We start from the raw sequence: 19,497 nt of genomic DNA, 5'->3' as shown, positions 1-19,497 counted from the left end.
TACAACAAAAGCAAGAGGAGCGGACCGGGCTGCTCCTGCAGCGCAGCAGTTTGACTAATTGAAAGGTTAACAAGCGAAGGGCCGCAGTTCTTCTAACCTCCGTCTGGTCTGACAGGGCGGCTCCTGTTTGCAGTGAAGAAGAAAAAAAATACTGCAACTTTGAATAGGAAGAATAAATAAAAGGCTCTAACTTTATTTAATTTTTTTTCCCCCTTTGTTTCAATTCTAATTTTTTTTTAAGTTGAATAATTCAGAATTTATTTAGTGGACTGACTTACACTGTTTTCTAAACTAATGCATATATTTGTAAAAGTTAAATAAGTAAGTAAATAAATGAATATTTTTAAAATGTATATTTTATTAAGTAGTTTTGTAGGATGTTGGAGTAATTGTGAGTAAAATAAGAGTAAATATCTAAAAAATATATATATATGAAAATCTTCAGATGTTTAAAGTTCTGCTAATTTTTCCACAACAGTTCTTCTTATATAATATTTTCTATGTGGTCCTCTAAGAGAGGCAGCGGTGAATTAAAAAAGTAAAAATGTGACGATCTGATTGGTCGTCGGGCTCTTGGCTAAACCCACTCCCTTTCATCCATAAAAGAAAGGGCAGCGAGCCTATGGGAGCGCTCCGCTGTCTCCTCCTACGACATGCACGAAAGTTGGCCACTTAAACTACTTCCAGCCAGCCGGCAGACATTATACCGAACCCAAACTACACCAGGGGGAAAAGAATAACACCGCGTTTCCCACAACGCGCCACCATTTAGCTGCTTGCGCCTCCATTTTTTTATTTTTATTTTGTGCAAACTTGCCTCTGTGGAGGTTTTCGTTTCAGCTGTTGCAGCGTTTTGACGTTGTATTTTTGGCCGATTTATCAAGCAAGAGGAGAGCATCCCCTCCTTTTTTTTTCTTCTTTTTTTTTATTTTTATTTTCCCCCCCGGTGGAAGAAGGGTCTGTCCAGATTTACTCCGCCTGGGATTTGGGATTTGACAGCGGCTGTTCGCTGATCTTTCCAAACACATTCCGTTTTCTTTTTCTTTTTTGTTTTTTAACTTGGAATTTCAGAGTGAAACACGTTCTTTAGCGCAGTGATTTTATTTTTATTTTTTTTTTTTTGCCTCGGTAGCTGCAGGATGGCTACTTTACCTGGAACAGTGCCTCGGATGGTGCGCCCTGCGCCAGGCCAGAACTACCCTCGAACCGGCTTCCCCCTGGAAGGTGAGGACAAGGACAGCCACGGGTGCCTGATACTTGAACTTGTGCTGGTTTAAGAGCAAAACTGTCCGCTCTGTGAGCTCGTACGCAGCGCGGCGGTGGGCACAGTTTGTCATCGGCGACATGCTGGGAAATAAAAAGATGGGTGAACAAAACGCGCCGCAGTCAGGGCTGATTAAAGTTAACCTCACGTCACGGTCAGGGGAGAATTATAGCTGCAGAAAATACAATCTGGTGTCTTAAAAATGCTCCAAAATCTCAAAAGTGTATAATCCATGTGGATTCTGGTTGTTTTATGTGCATTTCAGACAGCATTTAAAACAATGTTCTTCAATTTTTTTATTGTTTTTTTTTATTATTTATTGTTATTTTAAGTGCAACATTTATTCTCTATTTTTTATGCCCTAATATTTGTTTTAATCTAAAAAATATGTTTAAATCTTTCATTACATCACTGGAAATTATTTTGGCCCTCAGAATTAAATGTCTAATTTGGAATATATTTGTGTTCTTTCTTAGACGCACACAACATTTAAATCGCCCGTGTATGTGGTGGAGGGAAGGAGAGGAAGGGTAAAAAAAATAATAATTAAAAAAAAGATCATTGTATTTGCATGTATTTGCGGGAAACTGGTTCTTCCCCATCCTACACCCGCTTCGTGCTCAAGTGCCCTGGACTGAAATGTGCAAAAACCACGTAGCTCGCAAGTGACTCGAGCTGCGGGATTTGTTCGAGTGGTCCCGCAGCTGGAAACGGCAATAATACACACGGCAAAGAGCTGGCTCAAAGGATCACATCAATATTTGTACAGCATGACTAGGAATAATCAAGGTGGGGAGTGCCATCCTCTCTAGTGTCTCTCGGATGTGAAATTGCATCCCGGAGTGGATCCTTGGATGCATCCTGTCAGGATGAATTTGGCACGAATCTCCCCTGGAAAATGGTTAATATGATAATGTGCGCAAACTGCGTCCGAATGGAGATAAAAGCAGCAAATGTGGCATCATCTAATCAAATTAAAATCTCATCTGTATTGTAGGATACCTTAAATTGAATAAAGTCTCGTTGAATGTGAATGTTTTTGAGTGTTTTTTTTTTTTTGTTTTTTTGCGACGCAGTGTCCACCCCTCTGGGCCAGGGCAGAGTGAACCAGCTTGGTGGGGTCTTCATCAACGGGAGGCCGCTGCCGAACCACATCCGACACAAGATAGTGGAGATGGCCCACCACGGCATCCGGCCCTGCGTGATCTCGCGACAACTGCGAGTTTCTCACGGCTGCGTCTCCAAGATCCTGTGCCGGTACCAGGAGACCGGCTCGATCCGTCCAGGGGCCATAGGGGGCAGCAAGCCCAGGGTGAGTGGTGGTCTGTGTAGATGACAGGCATGCAACACCTGATTGTATTTACACATGGGTGTATAATAATAATAATAATAATAATAATAATAATAATAATGTGCAATCCATTATCTCTTGAAATTGAATTCCAATCCACCTGTAACATTCTATTTAAAAATATGATCCAATTAAAACTCAGATGTGATGTGAACATTTCTCTCACGATTTAAATCATTTTTTGCATTACAAAAAAATCCAACAAACATATTTAAATAATAGTTTAAAATTGGTATAACAAAATATGTAGCTTCCTGGACGTATGGTCAGTATTGAAATATATACTGAACAATCTAAATACAGATATTTATTTTTTTATTTCAGCATGTTTAATAATATTAATTAGTAATTACAAATGACAAAAAACACATAAAGATGACAAAAACAATCAAAAGAGTCATGTAATTTTCACACTTCTAAATACTCAATAAACCCTTCAAAGAGGGAAACAATTTTTAAGATTTAAGTGCAAAAGTCAGAAATACAGGAGCTGCACATTTCTGTACCATAACTCCTTTTACTAAGAAATCCAATGATAACATTTTATTGCTGTATTTTTGTTAATATTATCTATTTCGATAGCTTATCTAGAGAGATGTGAATTTGTTTTCAAATTTAGGTTTCATTTTCAATCCGTTTGTTTATGATTTGTGTCCAAATCGATCCAAATCTCATGTTTGATGAATTAATAAACGAGAAATAAATCTGTCCATTTAAAATTAGAACCACTTCAAATGTATTTTTTTTTTTTGTGCTATTAAGCTCAGTGTAGCGAAATGTGTGGTACTAATGATGCATTTCATCTAAATATTTTCAGAATACTTTACATGTTAAATTGTTTGATTATAGAAATGTCTGTCTTTCTTTTGCATTTATTCAAATTAATTCCAAATTATATTTTCCTAACTAAACATTATGTGTTTACTGGATGAGATGAGTGTTTCCTCTAAACTAAAATCCCTCCTCTTTGTTTGCTCGCTCGCCATCAACCTTTCAAACCTAAAGCAGGTGGCAACTCCCGACGTGGAGAAGAGGATCGAAGAGTACAAGAGGGAAAACCCGGGTATGTTCAGCTGGGAGATCCGGGATAAGCTGCTGAAGGACGGGGTGTGCGACAGAAGCACAGTTCCTTCAGGTGAGGCTTCATCTGGTAAGCTGCACTTTTTTTTCCCCTTACTACCAGCGAACACCGCAGCATCACCTCTCAATGAACGTCACTTTGAATTCAACATGTTACTGATAATAAAGCGCCTCTGTAAGCAAACCCACAGAGCGATAGCGATATACATGTACATGTCCTGTTGAAATGTGGCTTCAGTGCTCCGTCAGTTCATAACATTTGCTCCCTCTGATGAGTATTTTCCTCCAAACGCTGCTGCTTCATGTGCAAACTTTTCCTGTGCCATTTTTTGTATCCTTCTGAGAGAAAAAGAGAGAGCAGAAGAAGAGAGAGAGAGAGAGAGAGAGAGAGAAAATGTTTGATAGGATTATGATGGTTCTGTTATGGCTTTTAGGCCTAATCACCCATTTACCTTTTTGTTGCCATTAGTGAGTTCCATCAGCCGCGTTTTGAGGGCCCGATTTGGCAAAAAAGATGACGAGGATGACTGTGATAAGAAGGATGAAGATGGAGAAAAGAAAACAAAGCATAGCATCGATGGCATCCTCGGTGATAAATGTAAGTTAACAAACAAAAAGTGTATGTCTTATTATTATTATTATTATTATTATTATTATTATTAGAGTAAATTTGCAGCCTTGCAAACTGGAAGCAAATGTTTTTTTTTAAATTGACTTCCTACTTGAACGTCCTCTGGGGAAATCGTCCCATATCCGAGCTGCGGCTCTAAGCGCAGACAATTTATTCCCGCTTTAAACTCCGAGCCAGCACTTGTTCACTGCCTTCAATTATTTATGAGAGCCTTGGCAGAAGGTATTTAGCTGCTGAGAATTAATTTGCGTGGCGCATTCTTGCTCATTTCACTCACTCATTCAGGGGGACATCTAAAACGACAGCTGACAGTTGACCCACTTCAAGCTCCCTGACGTCTCACCGCTTGTCAGTGAAAGCGGAAATGGATGCGCATGTTATTGTTTTCTGCTGTTAGTAATGTGTGAGACAGTGGTGCAGGTATTTTGTTTCTGAATGGCCCTGAAAGATAATCATTTCCCCCGTGGTCCCAGGTTTTGAAGCATGTTGTAATGCATTTGAATTCTTAAAATGAAGCGAGGCCTAATGAGGGATTCAGTTTTATCCTGAAAAGATTTAAATTTAAAATATAAAAATGCGCGGAATGAGCGCTTTTTAAACGCCCTGCTGCGAACAATGTACACTGCAAAAATGAATTCTAAAGGGAGTTCAATTTTAGCAAATAAAAATCTCTTTAAGCATATTATTTGTAAAGATAATGTTCACTAATACCTGCATTGTAACGTCATTATATTAAATAGGAATTTAAGAAAAAAATGTTTGTTCTGCCAAAACGTATTCTAATTTGTTGTTGTCATGTAGAGGAGCAGTGATAGGTCTATATTTTAAAATGAGCTGTGTTATGAATGTACATGTCAACTCAGTAAAAGTTAACAGTGTCATTAGGCTTGTTGCAAGAATTTAAGAATGTAGTTTATTTATGCTTATCTACTTTAGCGATAGCGCTAATGCTAGAACTTGCTAGCACGTTTAGGTTCTTAAGCCTGAGGTTGAACTCAACTGCACATGTACTGAACTGCACATTTTAGCTAACAAAAATACAGTTTTCAACACACCCAAGACAAAAAGTTGCTTATAAAATGGCTTACTTTTTTTGTGTGTAAAAAATATGATTGCACAAGGCAAGTTGCACAAAGTGGCTATCCAGGTATGGCTCTGTTTACAACTAATCACTTTTCAAACATTGCCTAAAGAGAATCTCCTATAAATTTCCAAACTGTCCCTATTTGAATTAGTAAAACTCTGCTGCAAAGAGTGTTAGCAAAGCAAAATAACTTTTTTAATGCTGAGCTATAGGCTATGTTCGAACCAATGAGACTTGACTTATGTTAGCTACATGAATACCTCTCCTACAGCCAAAGCAATTGGCACAGGTGTAAAACATTTCGCTATGTTCAATCAAATGTTAGCTCACTGGAAAGAAATCTGCCACACAGGGGTAAGTTTGAAAATATAATGTTGTAGCACGTCTATAACTGAGTCTCTTAAATGTTAAACAGTGCACAATAAACTATTCATTGTTAAGTTTTGTTTTTTCTCAATGGTAAATGCAAAAAGCAAACAGTAGAGTGAGTAAAATGTGAAAGGGCAAATAAATAAATAACTGATATGATCAAAATTAAATGATTAAAACTAAATAGAAAAGACAATTTTAAAAAAACTAAAATGAATTATAGATTCAAGAGTTTTGATTTAAAATTCAAACTATGAAAATGTGATCACGAATCGTTACCATCAATGGATGTCTGTAACTAATACCCATCTTGTACATACATGATATATAGCCAAAAAAAGAGCCTGCAATAGTATCTACATAATGTTGGATTTGTGTTGAATAGATTCAGAATCAATCTTATAAAAACTTGAGTTTTAACATGTTAAAATTTATCTAATCTTTGGGAAAAGTTATAACAGTCAAATGCTGCCACTTTCCATAAGATTGCTGTGTCTTTGTAGCAAACATTAAAAAAGTATATATTTTAGAAAATTGTATTCTATAGTTTTTTTTTTCAATTACTTTCTGAAATATGGCCCAGTCTAGCCTACTTCAGCAACATATGTGCTCTTAATTACAAGATAAACGAGTTAAGTAATGTAAATATTTTTAATTGACTAAGTACACTTTAATTACTAGAATTACAAAATAAATTAAATTATGGATGTGATTCCACCAATTCTATTGCTTTTATTCTAACAGTTATTTTTATCAGTGCAAGTCCCGCTTCCTATGATGAAACGAGAGAATAGAGATAGTTTTTTTTTTGTTCACAATAGCTATTTTTATTTTTTTTTAAAAAGAAGACTGCCAAACAGCTTTTTTTTTTTTTTTTTTTTAAACTTGAAGATGAACTTCATGAGCAAAACCTCCCCTCTATTGAAGCTTTTCTAAAGCGAGGAGTCGGGGCACAAAAGCAAATCCTGGAAAGCACGGCGGCGTAAAGCGGAGTGTATGGGCCTGCGCCCATTCACATTCAAAGAGCTGCTAAAAGAGAGAGAAAAGTTTGGACAAAGGGCAAGGAGCGGCATAAAAGGAGATGAATTATTCAGTACGCCCCGCTGCTAGATAGTTTTGTAATTTAGTATATAATGGCCCCGTTGGAGAAGAATCGGTATGTGGCGTGAAAACGGTCTCTTTTCTCGGTCACAGCGCAGATTAATGTTAGGAGAAAAATGTCACTATTTTCTTGCAAATATCTCCGGTGTCTTGTAAACCCTGCTGGCTGCAAATGACCGGCGTGCAGAGCTGGAGTCTGGTCGTTTACGCACAACGCGCCTGATTGATAGTTTGCGCTTCAGCTGCATCTCCGGAGCTTTGCTGTTGACTTTCGTGTTTTTGTAGCAAGATTTCCACATGATGTCACTTTCGTTCTTTTAAACACTGCTTGTTGCTTTCAAATTGGGATCGAATTACGCTGCTATAAAAAGAGCAGTGTAAAACAGTGCGTAAAACAGTTTAGACAAGCAGCATCCGGATGGCGTTTAATAATGTTAATACTTATTAGAGTAAAAGCGCTGGAAACGATGCTCTCTTGAATAGGTGGCTGTGTTCGTGCCGGGTGTAATAGCTCGAAGGCATGGTAAGAAATGTATTTATCCCCAATCAGCCCCTCACTCTGCGAATTTGAAGCACAGCCCTTATGTGGAGAGGGGTTTTTAAAGCAGATTAAATAGAGCCTTTTATTTCTTTTCACTTTCATCTCAGAGCGGAGCTCACTGTGGCTCGCCCTGGGCACAAAATTCATAGATTTTTTTTCTGGCTTACTTATCCAGATTTTAAGACTTTATTTATTTATCTATCAGTTTGTTTATTAGGTCTTCGCATTAGTTTTTTTTTTTTTTTAGACTTTACATCGCGGATTTATCTTGGTACTAATCTAGCTTTAATAAAAAGTGTATTTAAAATCATAAACAAATTAATGCACGTTTGATTTTCCTGCAAACACAGTTTCTTGCAAAACAAGCCAAGCCGAGATCGTGTATATGCATGGGAACCCGTGTGGGAATATTCTGGTGCATGCACTATTAACGAAAAATGACGCAAATGCTGCGCTACACCACGCGCAAACGCTTGCAGTGGTTTTGTTTTGCGTCACGGGAACATGTATCAGATGTCAGGCGTCGATTTGCCACACGTGACGCATCCTGTCCGACCGTCAGATGAGGTGGAGACAGGCGATGGACACTTCAACAAATCGCAGGATTACCTGCAGGTCGGTCTAATTAAACAGATGCCAGGTGGGATTATTTCTGGGAACGGAAATCTGAGGAAAACTGACAGAGCTGCGCAAAGGCGTGAGAAAGGGAGATAGGCCTTGCTTGTTTAGAAACGCAAAATGGAGTCAATTGGTGAAATGTCTATTTTATTGCAGAAAAGACGTATTATTTTCCAACTTTATTTTGTTTCAGAAATAGGACAAAAATATTTCTTTATAATTTGCGCTTACTTTATATCCTGAATTGCAAAATCTCAAACTCAAATGTTTCACCTGCTAAACCAAGTAACGCAATAGACAGAATTTAGTTTAAATTGGATAAAACTGAAATAAATGCCCACGCACCTCCACTTCCACGCACATATTCGTATTTGCTCGGGCGCGCGCTCCAGCGCCACGCACACCCCAGTCTCTCTAAGTGTATGGTAATATAATGTAGCCATATTTCGGGTCTAAAGCCGCGCTGAATGAGAAGGACAGGGGGAATGAAGCGAGAGACCACTTCAAACAAATCCATCTGGAACAGTGTGTGAGAGAGATTCAGTGAAAGTATGGGGAAGTTATTTAGCTATTAATAACGTTTTTTCCTCAGGCATTCAGAGTGACTCCATCTGCACTTTCTCGCAGCTATTTGGCTGGGTGGAAATTGAGGGAGACCCAAATGTTGGGCAGAGATAACATACCCATCATAGCCCAGACCCTGCGCTGTGCTTCACTGCATTAAACTCGGATTAACCTCCCCTGTCCCCGCAGCCACTCAAGCCACATTTCACTGGAATTTACATCGGAAGGCCTGCATTTCCTATAGAGGGGGCATGGAGCTAAAAAGACACGACACGATAGATATTATTATTATTATTATTATTATTATTATTATTATTATTATTATTATTATTATTATTATTATTATTATTATTGTGTTGTTGTTATGTTTTAATAATAATAATAATAATAATAATGTCATTTATGAAAAGAAAAAATATATATACAGTACAGACCAAACGTTTGGACACACCTTTTAATTCAATGAGTTTCCTTTATTTTCATGACTATTGACATTGTAGATTCACACTGAAGACATCAAACTATGAATAACACATGTGGAAATATGCACTAAACAAAAAAGTGTAAAATAACTAAAAATACCCCTTATATTCTAGTTTCTTCAAAGTAGCAACTTTTTGCTGTGATTACTGCTTTGCACACACTCTGCGTTTTCTTGATGAGCTTCAAGAGGTAGTCACCTGAAATGGTTTTCACGTCATAGGTGTGTCCTGTCAGGTTAATAAGTGGGATTTCTTGCCTTATAAATAGTCATGAAAATAAAGAAAACCCATTTTAATTAGAAGGTGTGTCCAAACTTTTGGTCTGTACTGTACCTACTGGCTTAGAAATTCTAAATAAAACCAACCAAACAAATTATTAGTATTTTGATACAATAAGTAATCAGATCTCGACAACAGTAAATATTGCATGAACTAGCCAAACGAAAGGCATAAAAATGTGCTTGCTAACAAACAGTGAGCAGTGTAATCTTAGTGATGAGAACTATTGTAATATATTTAGAACCCAATTTATTTATGGTGTCTAATTGATAAAAAGCAGTTTGTGGTTTTTTTCCCTATATTTATCTTGCAAGATAATAAAAATAGGCTTAAGATTTTTCTTTTTAATTTTTTAAATAGCTAAAGCTACAATTTGGCTAGTATGCGTATAAGCTAGCAGGTGGCAAGCTGCCTGTATTTTTTTCCCTTTTTTCCCATGATAAACCAGCAGTGGCAGGCAAACAGTAGCAGGTGAGACAGATTCCCACTTAACCTCAACAACTGCTAGATAAAATATGAAAAATAAATCCGTGGCGCATCAAATGGATTCACCGTTAATGTATTTATCCACTGCAGTTGGATAATATTGCTATTAGCTTAGTTCAGTCAGATGCTTGGTCAGATGTTGCCTAGCAACCTGAACAGAATTCTGACCCTCTTTTAAACCAGGTGGGATTGATGAAAATATACCCAACTAACTTGGATTGTACTTGCTAGGATGTCAAAGAGTAGAAGCAGAATTTTATCTCACCAGCCGCTATGCAAAATAGAAAAATTAAAGACATATCAAAGGGGTAATTTTGAAGAAAATATTTATCCCTTGTAGCTTGCTAATGTTCTTGTTAGCGTAACTTTCTTTAGCTGCTGCTGAGATGTTGCTCAGAAACATTGATAGCATTTTGATATTCTTAATACTAATAGGAAAATGGATTACTTTTGCCCACATTTCTGACAGTATGCAGACGAATAATACAACTGATTAGCATTTAATTTCTAAATAATATTAAAACATCATCATTAACAAATTATATGGATTTCAAATGGACATTTTAGGAGCTACTTTGCAGCAAGATAATATTTCTTTTGACTTAGTTTGTTTCTTTGAGATGTTGTCCAGAAAGCAGGACTGATAAAAGCATCAACTGATTTCTTATATATCTTTAATAGTTTGCCAAAGAGTATATTTAGCTATATGACTTATAAATTGACCTCAAGAACTACTAAATAATAAAATTGATAATAATTGATATATTAAGCGTATTTACCACATGCATGGAGCTGGATAACATTGCTGCCTAGTCTTACTGATGAAATGTTGCTTCCCAACCTCAACAGCTCTCTGGTTAGAATATGATGACTGATTATTGTTCAACCTAAAAATATACACAGCAAATAATCAGTGATATGTCAAATGGATTTATCAGAAACATATTTATCCATTGTTGTTTGCTTGTTGCACTCCCATTATCTTAGCCTTGATCTTTAAATGGTAAGGTAAGATGTTCCCTCGCAACCAGGATAGCATTTTGAATTTCCTTTTCCTTCTGAAAATACTGACTATTTTTGCGTGTCCTTTCATGCTTAAGAGAAGATTTAGAAAAGGGATGACTGATTAGCATTTAACCTCAACAGCCGCTAAATTTTATATAAAAAAATAATCAGTGACACGTCAAATGGATTTCATTCCTATTAGCTTAGCTTAGTTCTTTGGTTGCTAGGAAAGATGTTACCTAGCAACCCCATTGGCATTTTGATGTTCTTTAGGGGATTAATAAAACACTGACTAATTTTACTTGTACTGTTAGTGAAGAGAAGATTTAAAACAGAAAATGCAGTGTATAATAGGTTAGCATAGGTTCTCATTGATTGTAATTGAACATATCGTGAGACCTGATGACAGAATCAAATACAAGTAATTGCTTTCCGGTTCCAGCAAGGTAAGGCGAACAAATCATCCTACACAATAACGCGACATCTCCTGCTTATTAGTAATGAGCATACATTTTTTAAAAGAGCACAGTTTAAGCTTGTAGACCTACCAACCCGGCGAGACATTTCAGTGTCAGGAGCTTTAAGTGTCAACAGCACGAAGAAAAAAAAATGAAGTAGGCTTAAATTCACTCTGTGCTGGCATTTGACTTTGATCACATGAGAAATATTCATGGAAGCACAAACACTAGCTCTGTCACCATTATCCAGGCTGACAGTGATACCTCTCAAGGCTGTCTATTAATTAAAGTTGCGCTTACCATGTGGGACGACTTCCTATCTGGGCACAAAAATGGTTTTTCCATCTCTTGTGGGGGGCTCTTGAAAAGGGGCAATCTCTCCTCTCCTGCTTCTTGTGGGAAATTTAAAAGTGTACAGAGAAAGACATGGGGATTTCTAGCTCATTTATAAAGACGAGTTTATAATCCTTTCCTGCTTAATAACTTAAAAGGATTCAATTTCTCCCCTCATTTATGGGGTTATGATCGCACATTGTTAGGCACAGATAGCACCATTTCAAGGTTAACGTTTCTTGCTCAAAAATATCAGAATATAAGCTGTAAGCCCATAGGTGCCTCCTTTGTTTAGCCGGCAATTTCTCCCACACACAAATGCAGATAGACCCATTTTTAGATGTTGTTACTTTTAATGTGATAACAATGAGGAAGTCGATAAGATGCCTCCATGCACTGAACATTTTTCCCCATCTTATTTCAAATGATGTGATATTTAATTATAGCATATAATTTCACCATCGAGAATTAAATTCGGTAGGCTTACGGAGGCTCTGAGGATTGAATGACTGGTTGGGGGTCTCAAACCATACGAGACAAATTAAAGAGGAAGCGCTGCCCTCCAGGTATCCTGTCACAACAGTAGGGTGCTTCAATGCGGCTCTCATTTCTGTCTGTGTTTTATTCCGCCAATTTTCACTATGGGGCTGCGCTGAGGCCGCAGGGCTGCAGGACCAAAAGTAATAGAGGAAAAATCTAAAAAATTTTTTTTTTAATCTGTTTCCATATTCATGCTGGAGTTTGATTTCTCTCTCGCTTTGCTCCTACTTCCTTTAGTCAGATGCTGTTCATTTAAAATTTGTGTAAACAGGTTAAAATTAAAGGCAACCTGCTGTAGTTAAATTGATAGATTTTATATTTTTATGACTTTGTTTAAAAAAAATAATAATAATTTTTTAAAGTACTGAAAAAAATTTGCATTTGTGGGGAGCATAGAGATTTCATTAACGGAAATGTAGCTAATTTTTTTTTATGTCTCATTTTATTTTATTAAATGTAACAAATTCCCAGTATTGTAGTTTAATTTCTAAAACTGCATTTTTATTTTTGCCGCTGTTGTTGGTATTTTTCCTACCAGTCATTTACATTTCCACTTGGGTCCTTTCATGTCTCCCCCTCCCCAAACTGCCATCGCTTTGTTAGCATTAATGTTTAATTGGCTGGAAGAAGATGAATGAGGCTGACAGGAATCAGCTGTCCAGAGATTCCCCCTGTGAGTCTGACTCGGAAATCATAACCTGACCAGCTTTTCCTCCTCTGAAACCGGCTCGTTGAACTTGTCACATCTAATTAGGGTGTTAAAACGCACCCAGTGCATCTGTGGGAAACAGTAGGTGGTTAGTCCGGGGCAGCCAATAACGCCCTTTTTTTGGGTCAGATGGTGGAGGAGGGAGCAGGTTTGGGGGGATCAGCGTGGTTGGATGGCAGTGTTGTTGAATTGGACTGCTGTGGGCTTTTATTTCTAAGCAGCCCTCCTTTTTTTCCGCTATTACTTCAATTATGACCATCCAGCGGGCTAAACAAGCGAGCATGCACGGACTGTGGCCTTGTTTTAATTAGGTATGAAATTAATTACACTAGACATCTATTAGAGACTTTTAAGTTTGGCTATTTTTTTTTTCTTGACAGAGTTTAAAGGTATAACAGTGGATTAATGGCTTACATCCAAAATTACATTTTATTGCATCCCATCATTTCAGTGCTGCCTGTCTCAGTAGGAGACTGGCTATCAGTAAATAACCAGATAACAAATAATAATAATAAAAAAAACATATTTTAAATTCAATTAGCACAGACTTTTAAGTCAAAAGTCCTAATAACTAAGTTGAGTTTTTCTTCATTTTTATTTTGCAATTTTCCAAACATATTTTACGGCCTGAACGCCTTTTAGATCTGAGAAAATCTGCAAGTACAGCAGCGTTTTGAGAGGTTTTCTTTCCTTTTTCGAGCGCTTTTTTGTGTTGCTACAAAAAGGCCCTGTGATGTCTGACAGCCTGCTCTCACTATTGTTAGACAAACAGCCACTAGAAAAGGAAGAGAAAAAGAAGAGGGGAGCAGAAAGGACCCCTCTGTTATTTTCTGTCTTGAGACTTGCTTCATCGGCTATTCAGGCAAGTTGATGAACTCCTCCAAAAAGTTTATTAAGGGGGGAGAAAACAATAAGAACTAAAGCCTTTGGGTGCCTGGGCAGACAGTTTATAAACTAGCTGCTATTGTGCCTCAAAGGCAGATGCTTGAATACTCCTGAATAGGGGCCTTCAAACTGACACGATCAGGCTGGACAGCAGCAGTTTTAAAGAGGGGAGACAGGGCTCTTCTTCTGCTGCTGCTACTCAGATCTCTGCCTCTCCTTTTTTTTGCATTAATGTACATCTGCAGGAAGAAAAGAAGAGGAGGAGCTGGGCATGGTCTGCTATGGATACTTGGGTTTCTGTGTTTTTATGAACATGTGTTTACAAAAAATGCAAGTATGTGCCAATCAAGAACACAATCATATCAGAAAAACGAATGCTTTTCATGAGGCGACATAAAAAAAAGCTAATGTTCTTTCTTCTAAGTATTCATTTTTATGTGATCAAGCAAGAATATATTGTCAGTGTTAAGTTTTAAACAAATATCTGATCATTTTTTGAGGCCCAGAAATCTGTGAAACACAGCCACCGTTGATGTTTTTCATTCTTTTATTTTCTTTTTTCTGAATGGGATACTCTGGCTATGTGCACTCAAGAAGATACATTATTCTTCTCCTTTTCAGGAAACAATAGACTGTCACTCTTTATCCCTCTTCCCTCCGCTGTCCCTCCCTTTCCAGCCTTTCTCTTTTTTTTCTTAGGCCTCTTAGTCTCTGGCTCTGTGCCTCACAACATCAGAGGGAGTCCAGTGATTTGTGACCCCCAGAAACCCACACTTAATCTCGCTAAAGAGTGGAGGAGGAGGGGAGCATCCAGTTTACAGCTTTAGTGGGCCCCAAATAGGGCCAAGCCTGCTCTGGCAGGTGTCAACATTAGCAAACAATTGAACCCCAGCCCCATGCCTCGTACCCTGGTGCGACGCTGAACCTAAACTATTCGAGACTCGCTAAAAGGAGCCGCATAATAGAGAATATGGAAGGGGGGAGGAGGAGGAGTGGACAAGGGAGAGATTACATTCTCAGACAGCTATTAGTCTGGATGAGGCTTTTCTAAACAAACAAAAAGAGAAGAAGAAGATCAATATTGTTTTAGTTCACCAAGTGGACTCATCATTGCGCCTTTGGAGTATTTATTTTCTGCTCCATTGTTTGTCTCAGCTCCTCAGACGTCTGTGGGCCGTATTGGCAATCCAATTAAGTTTCAGGGGGTCCAGTGGAGGCCCATTTCTTCTCCCGGACAGTTGTGTGTTTTGCGCTTGCAGTCGGCAGTTCACTCACAGATTCGCCGCTGTAATGAATCCTGATTGGCGACTATTGCCTTTCGACGGCGGACAATGAACAAGAGGGGAAAACAACACTCAGGGATGACAGAGCTCCACTCGGCCCTGTGGGACGGCAATCCTTCTAATTCATTAGACAGAAGTGTCTCAGCGCAGAGAGCTGAGGAAACAGGGAGAGAGGGAGTTGACTTGAGTGGACTGGAGCTGCTCTCGAGAGGGTATGTGTCTTGACAAGAGGGACAATGTTTGTGTTTTCTTTAAAGGCTATTTATTTATCTCTCAGTGTTGATTCAGAGCCATGCCACAAGGAGAGACAAGTGTTCCCAGCAGGGGAGATTAGTTTCAAACGTTTTTAATGGGAAAACGTGAGGTATTTGTTGCCGTTTAATTGCTTTGAGATGGTCTTTTGCTGCATTTATTCCTCATACTGAAGGAAAACTGGCAAAAGAAACTTTGTGTTGCAGTTCTTCAAGTCACTGTGAATTTATTGCAATGTGACAAACTGGCATCTACTCGTCTTGTAACATTGTCTAAATTCAGAAATTCGACCATCAAAACGTTATATAGCAAACACAAAAACCTCCCATAACATAGACAGCTGGTAAAATATCATTAAATTAATTTGTGTGTAGCCATTACTGTACATACAAGACTGTTTATAGACGGTTTATATTAATTCTGGCTCTAAGTAGTATGAAATTAGGCATGTAATTTCATAAATTGAAGTCGTTTGCCTCCTAAGTTATCTACAAGACAAAATAAAAGTTGTTGCCAGCTCACAGATAATCTTACATAATGACAAAGGCTTGCAAAGCAAATATGGGCGCGTTAAGTATATAATATGGAAGGCTTGAGTCGGCTTCATTAAAGGCAGGTTTCCATCAGTGACCGTGTTTGATACGGGCCAAATGGGCAGTTGCCCACGGCGTTGTTAGAAAAGAGGCATGCAGAAGCACCAGATAAAGAATGTAACTCCTCTGTCATTTACCCCATTAACAAGTTTTCTGTTGCTTTTATGCATGTGCCTTCAATGGGGAGTTGTGCTCCCTGCTAGCTGCTGCAGATAGGAAGACTCTTTTATATGCTTTTTGTGACTTTGTGCTCTGTTTTCTGTCTGTTATGTATTAATTTTGTTTGTGATAAGGACTTCCTGTTGGTTTTAGAATCTGAAAGGATGACTTGAGGCAAAAAAACCAACAAAAAAAACATAAGGCATCTGGATTTAAAGCATATTAATATGGCCTGGTTACCAGTAATAAGGTATACGAAGATTTGAGAACAAGCTATTCATACAATTTAAAGTCATTTTAATAAGAATGCAGAGTAAGAGCTGAAACAAAAAATAAGGCCCCTTCCACAACTTGTTGCTTTGCACTGCTGATTAACAGGCTAAAATAAGGCTTTTTTTTTCTTGTTTCAATAAAATAAAAAATACAAACAGTAAGTCTTGGTGTGGAAGATAACAAGCCACCAAGTCAAATGTATTAAACAAGACTGCTTTAAAAATTACTGCTGGCAATCTGTCTGTTTGGCAGCCTACTGGAACAGGTAGCCTGACTGAAAAACCAGCTAATATTAGCTTGTTACAGCTGTTGCTCCATAAACAGAAAACAAGATAAATGTGTTTTATTTTGTGCAATAGTAATTGAAAATGTACAAAAAGATTGGTAGAAGTTTATACTATAGTTCTCCATAAATATATGGATGAAAATCAACGACACTAACAAATATTATAGATAACCCTAATTGTGACTATATACTACTATTACTATTTTATAAGTTTGTTATTTTGTTGTCATATTCACCGTCTTTTTGCAATCATTATGTTTTCTAAGTTATCTACCAAACAAAATAAAAGCATGTAATCGCATGTAGACAAAATATTTTCCGAATCAGTAACATTTTTATAATTGTAGATGGTTGCTTGAATTCTGATAAAAGGGCAAATAAAATTTCTGATCTTGTATTTATTGGCTTAACAGATTAGGAGTAACTCAACATTTTGGAAGCTAGATTGCAATCATAATGTAGAGTGGGCTTTAAAAAATTGTGTGTATTTAAAGAAAGTCTTAGTCCAGTTTCAGTTTGTTCTTTTCTGAGATTTAAAAAAAAAACTGAAGTGAACAGTTCATCACAATACTGGAAAAAAATATGTATTTATCTTGATAAACAAGCCATTGTTATGATGTAAAATAATGAAGCATGCCAAAATAGAGAGCGGGGTACATCAGGACATCTTAGGTTTTAATATCATTATTATGTCCGTGTGAAATTGTGTGACAGATGAGCAGGTCAGAGCCGCATCATTTGCTGAAAGAAATGTAGTTTCCTCCAATTTGCCTTGCCAGCTAAGGTTGTCAAACTCTGACAGCTGGCACAGATCAGGGACAGTGTGCTGCATTACAACCATCCGCTGGTTACCGTGGAGCTGCATTAGGAAAGACAAAAAAAAAAAACATTTCTGGCTAATTTTATTACAATACAGGAATAGGCCACATAATGTGCAACAGTAATTATGTTTAGCACAGTGCTCCCTCAGTGATGAATAAGGAACATTGACCATGGTCTGCTGGTTTAAAAAATCGCCATTAGTCTATGCTACTTAGGGCCAGAACATTTCACATTTTATGGTCTTGATGGGGCCGCACCACTGAAATATTCATTTGTTTTTTAATTGTGCGTGTTTTTCCACAGCCACAAAGACAATAAACATGTTCCCTGAGTGTTGCAAATCAGAAATGTGTTTTTCTTCTACCGAGTTAAAATGTGAAAAGCGCTTGTCCAAACAGTGGGGTGGAGCTCCTGTCCTCGCCGACAAAATAACAACTTCAAATGTTGTCCCCTCTTTTCAACTAATGGGCTTATTTCTGCATCGTCAGTCATTCTCTCCTTGGGGAATATGTAGTCGCAGTATAAAAAGCTTTTCTGCTGTGCACATTACAACCTCTCAATATGGAGAGCTCTCACAAATTAATGCTTGACTGTGCCAAATAAAAGCTCTTATTAGATTGTTGTATATGGAGGAGTTTTTACAGTTTTGCTCTTTTATAGGAATATAAAGGGAAATTTTATTAAGGAAATACCGCAAGATTTCACACATTACTCGATCCTTAGTGCTATTTCTTTTTTTCTATTATTTGGATTTATGGGAGCAACAAGAAGTAAAGTTAAAGTTAAAATGTGAGCTTCTTGTTTGTTAATTTTATGCTTTGAGCTTTTTTTTTATTGCCATTTTTACATTTAGTTGAAGTTTAACTCATCTTCCCCTTCTAGTGTCCTCGATATCCCCAACTTTTCAAAATTATTTGCCGGCCGTCCTTGTCCAGAAAATTAGAAAACTTCCCTTAGGCACAAAAAAATGTCCGCTGTGCATTCCTGTACGCTGCCCAGTAATCTCTCTTTGGCTTTGTTGGGGGAAAAAAAAAAGATTTGTTCCTCCAGGAGACCTCGGCTCACAGCCCTGAGACGAAGCTGTTTGATTTTCTTCATACGTTTTTTTTTTTGGTGCCTTTTTCTTGTTGGGGGACCGGGACTTTGGCTGTATTTCCATTTGGCAGAGAGACCCCTGTGGGCTCTTCTTTAACTTTCTTGCATTCTCTTAATTTCATTACATTCGTTGTGACCTCAATTAGCAAAGAGTTTAGCTCAGGCAGTAACATTCTGCTTAAAAGCTCAGAAGTAAAACCACGGCAGCAACAGCTAAAACAGGTCTGGATCTTGTGAAGTCTGAAATCAACCGTGTTCTTTCAGATCCTCTCTAATTGAGCTTTGTTCTTCACATTTAAAAGAAAGAAACATGTAATTTCTAAACAACTTCCCACATTGCATCATGTAAAGGAAGAAAAGTGACATCCATCGTTTGAAGCGAGAAATACCGCCACCAAAATAAGAGTTCGTATTTTCATTGCTAACAGTGCTGTAAAGACAGCCATGCAGAAACAAAGCATGACTTAGAGTCAAAAGCAAACATTTATATTGTCACTAATATCCCACTTTTAGCCAGTAGTGCATTAAAGAAAAAGAATCCCACCCTTCAAGCCCTTCACGCTTTCAAAACTCAGGCAGCACAGAGGCATGGGGAGTCAATATGTCAGCGTTTATGGATGCCCTGCAGAGCTGCACAGGGCTGTCAGTCCCCCATTCATGCTCTAATGGCCCCCTGAGGTGCTCGTCTCTTGGGGCTGAAAGGGGCCGGGAGGCCCAGTGGACGCCCTGTTGTTGAAGGTGAGCGTGCGCTCTCATGGACGCGCTGCGCCTTCATCCATATGACAAGAGCAATAAAAGAGCATCGCTCTCCCTCTCCTCTGTCTCCTCTGCTTTCTTTCGAGGCCCTCCAACCCCCCACTCTCCACCTCAAACAGTGAGAAGGGGCCTAATTGTTTGTTGTGAGAGCCAAAGATTATAGAGCCTCGCTCCCATCTTTCTTCCTCCCTTGCCTTT

General features: G+C 38.0%; 1 protein-coding gene across 2 annotated transcripts in view; it reads left to right on the top strand.

The window, feature by feature from the left end:
* The first annotated feature begins 628 nt into the window (after positions 1 to 628).
* pax7a (paired box 7a) overlaps positions 629 to 19,497 on the top strand; it is a 59,335-nt gene continuing 40,466 nt past the window's right edge. Inside the window, exons 1-4 of one of the 2 annotated variants that reach the window (XM_032549784.1) lie at positions 629 to 1,224; positions 2,341 to 2,576; positions 3,621 to 3,750; positions 4,165 to 4,293. In XM_032549784.1, the coding sequence (XP_032405675.1) occupies positions 1,140 to 1,224; positions 2,341 to 2,576; positions 3,621 to 3,750; positions 4,165 to 4,293 (580 nt within the window). In that variant the 5' untranslated portion in view covers positions 629 to 1,139. Of the gene's footprint in view, positions 1,225 to 2,340; positions 2,577 to 3,620; positions 3,766 to 4,164; positions 4,294 to 19,497 lie in introns of both variants that reach the window. The other variant, XM_032549783.1, reaches the window with a different exon arrangement.

This window comes from Xiphophorus hellerii, chromosome 20, assembly GCF_003331165.1.
Source record: "Xiphophorus hellerii strain 12219 chromosome 20, Xiphophorus_hellerii-4.1, whole genome shotgun sequence".
NCBI classification, from domain to species: domain Eukaryota; kingdom Metazoa; phylum Chordata; class Actinopteri; order Cyprinodontiformes; family Poeciliidae; genus Xiphophorus; species Xiphophorus hellerii.
Note: the sequence above shows the minus strand (reverse complement) of the source record. Positions and strands in the feature narration are given on the sequence as shown.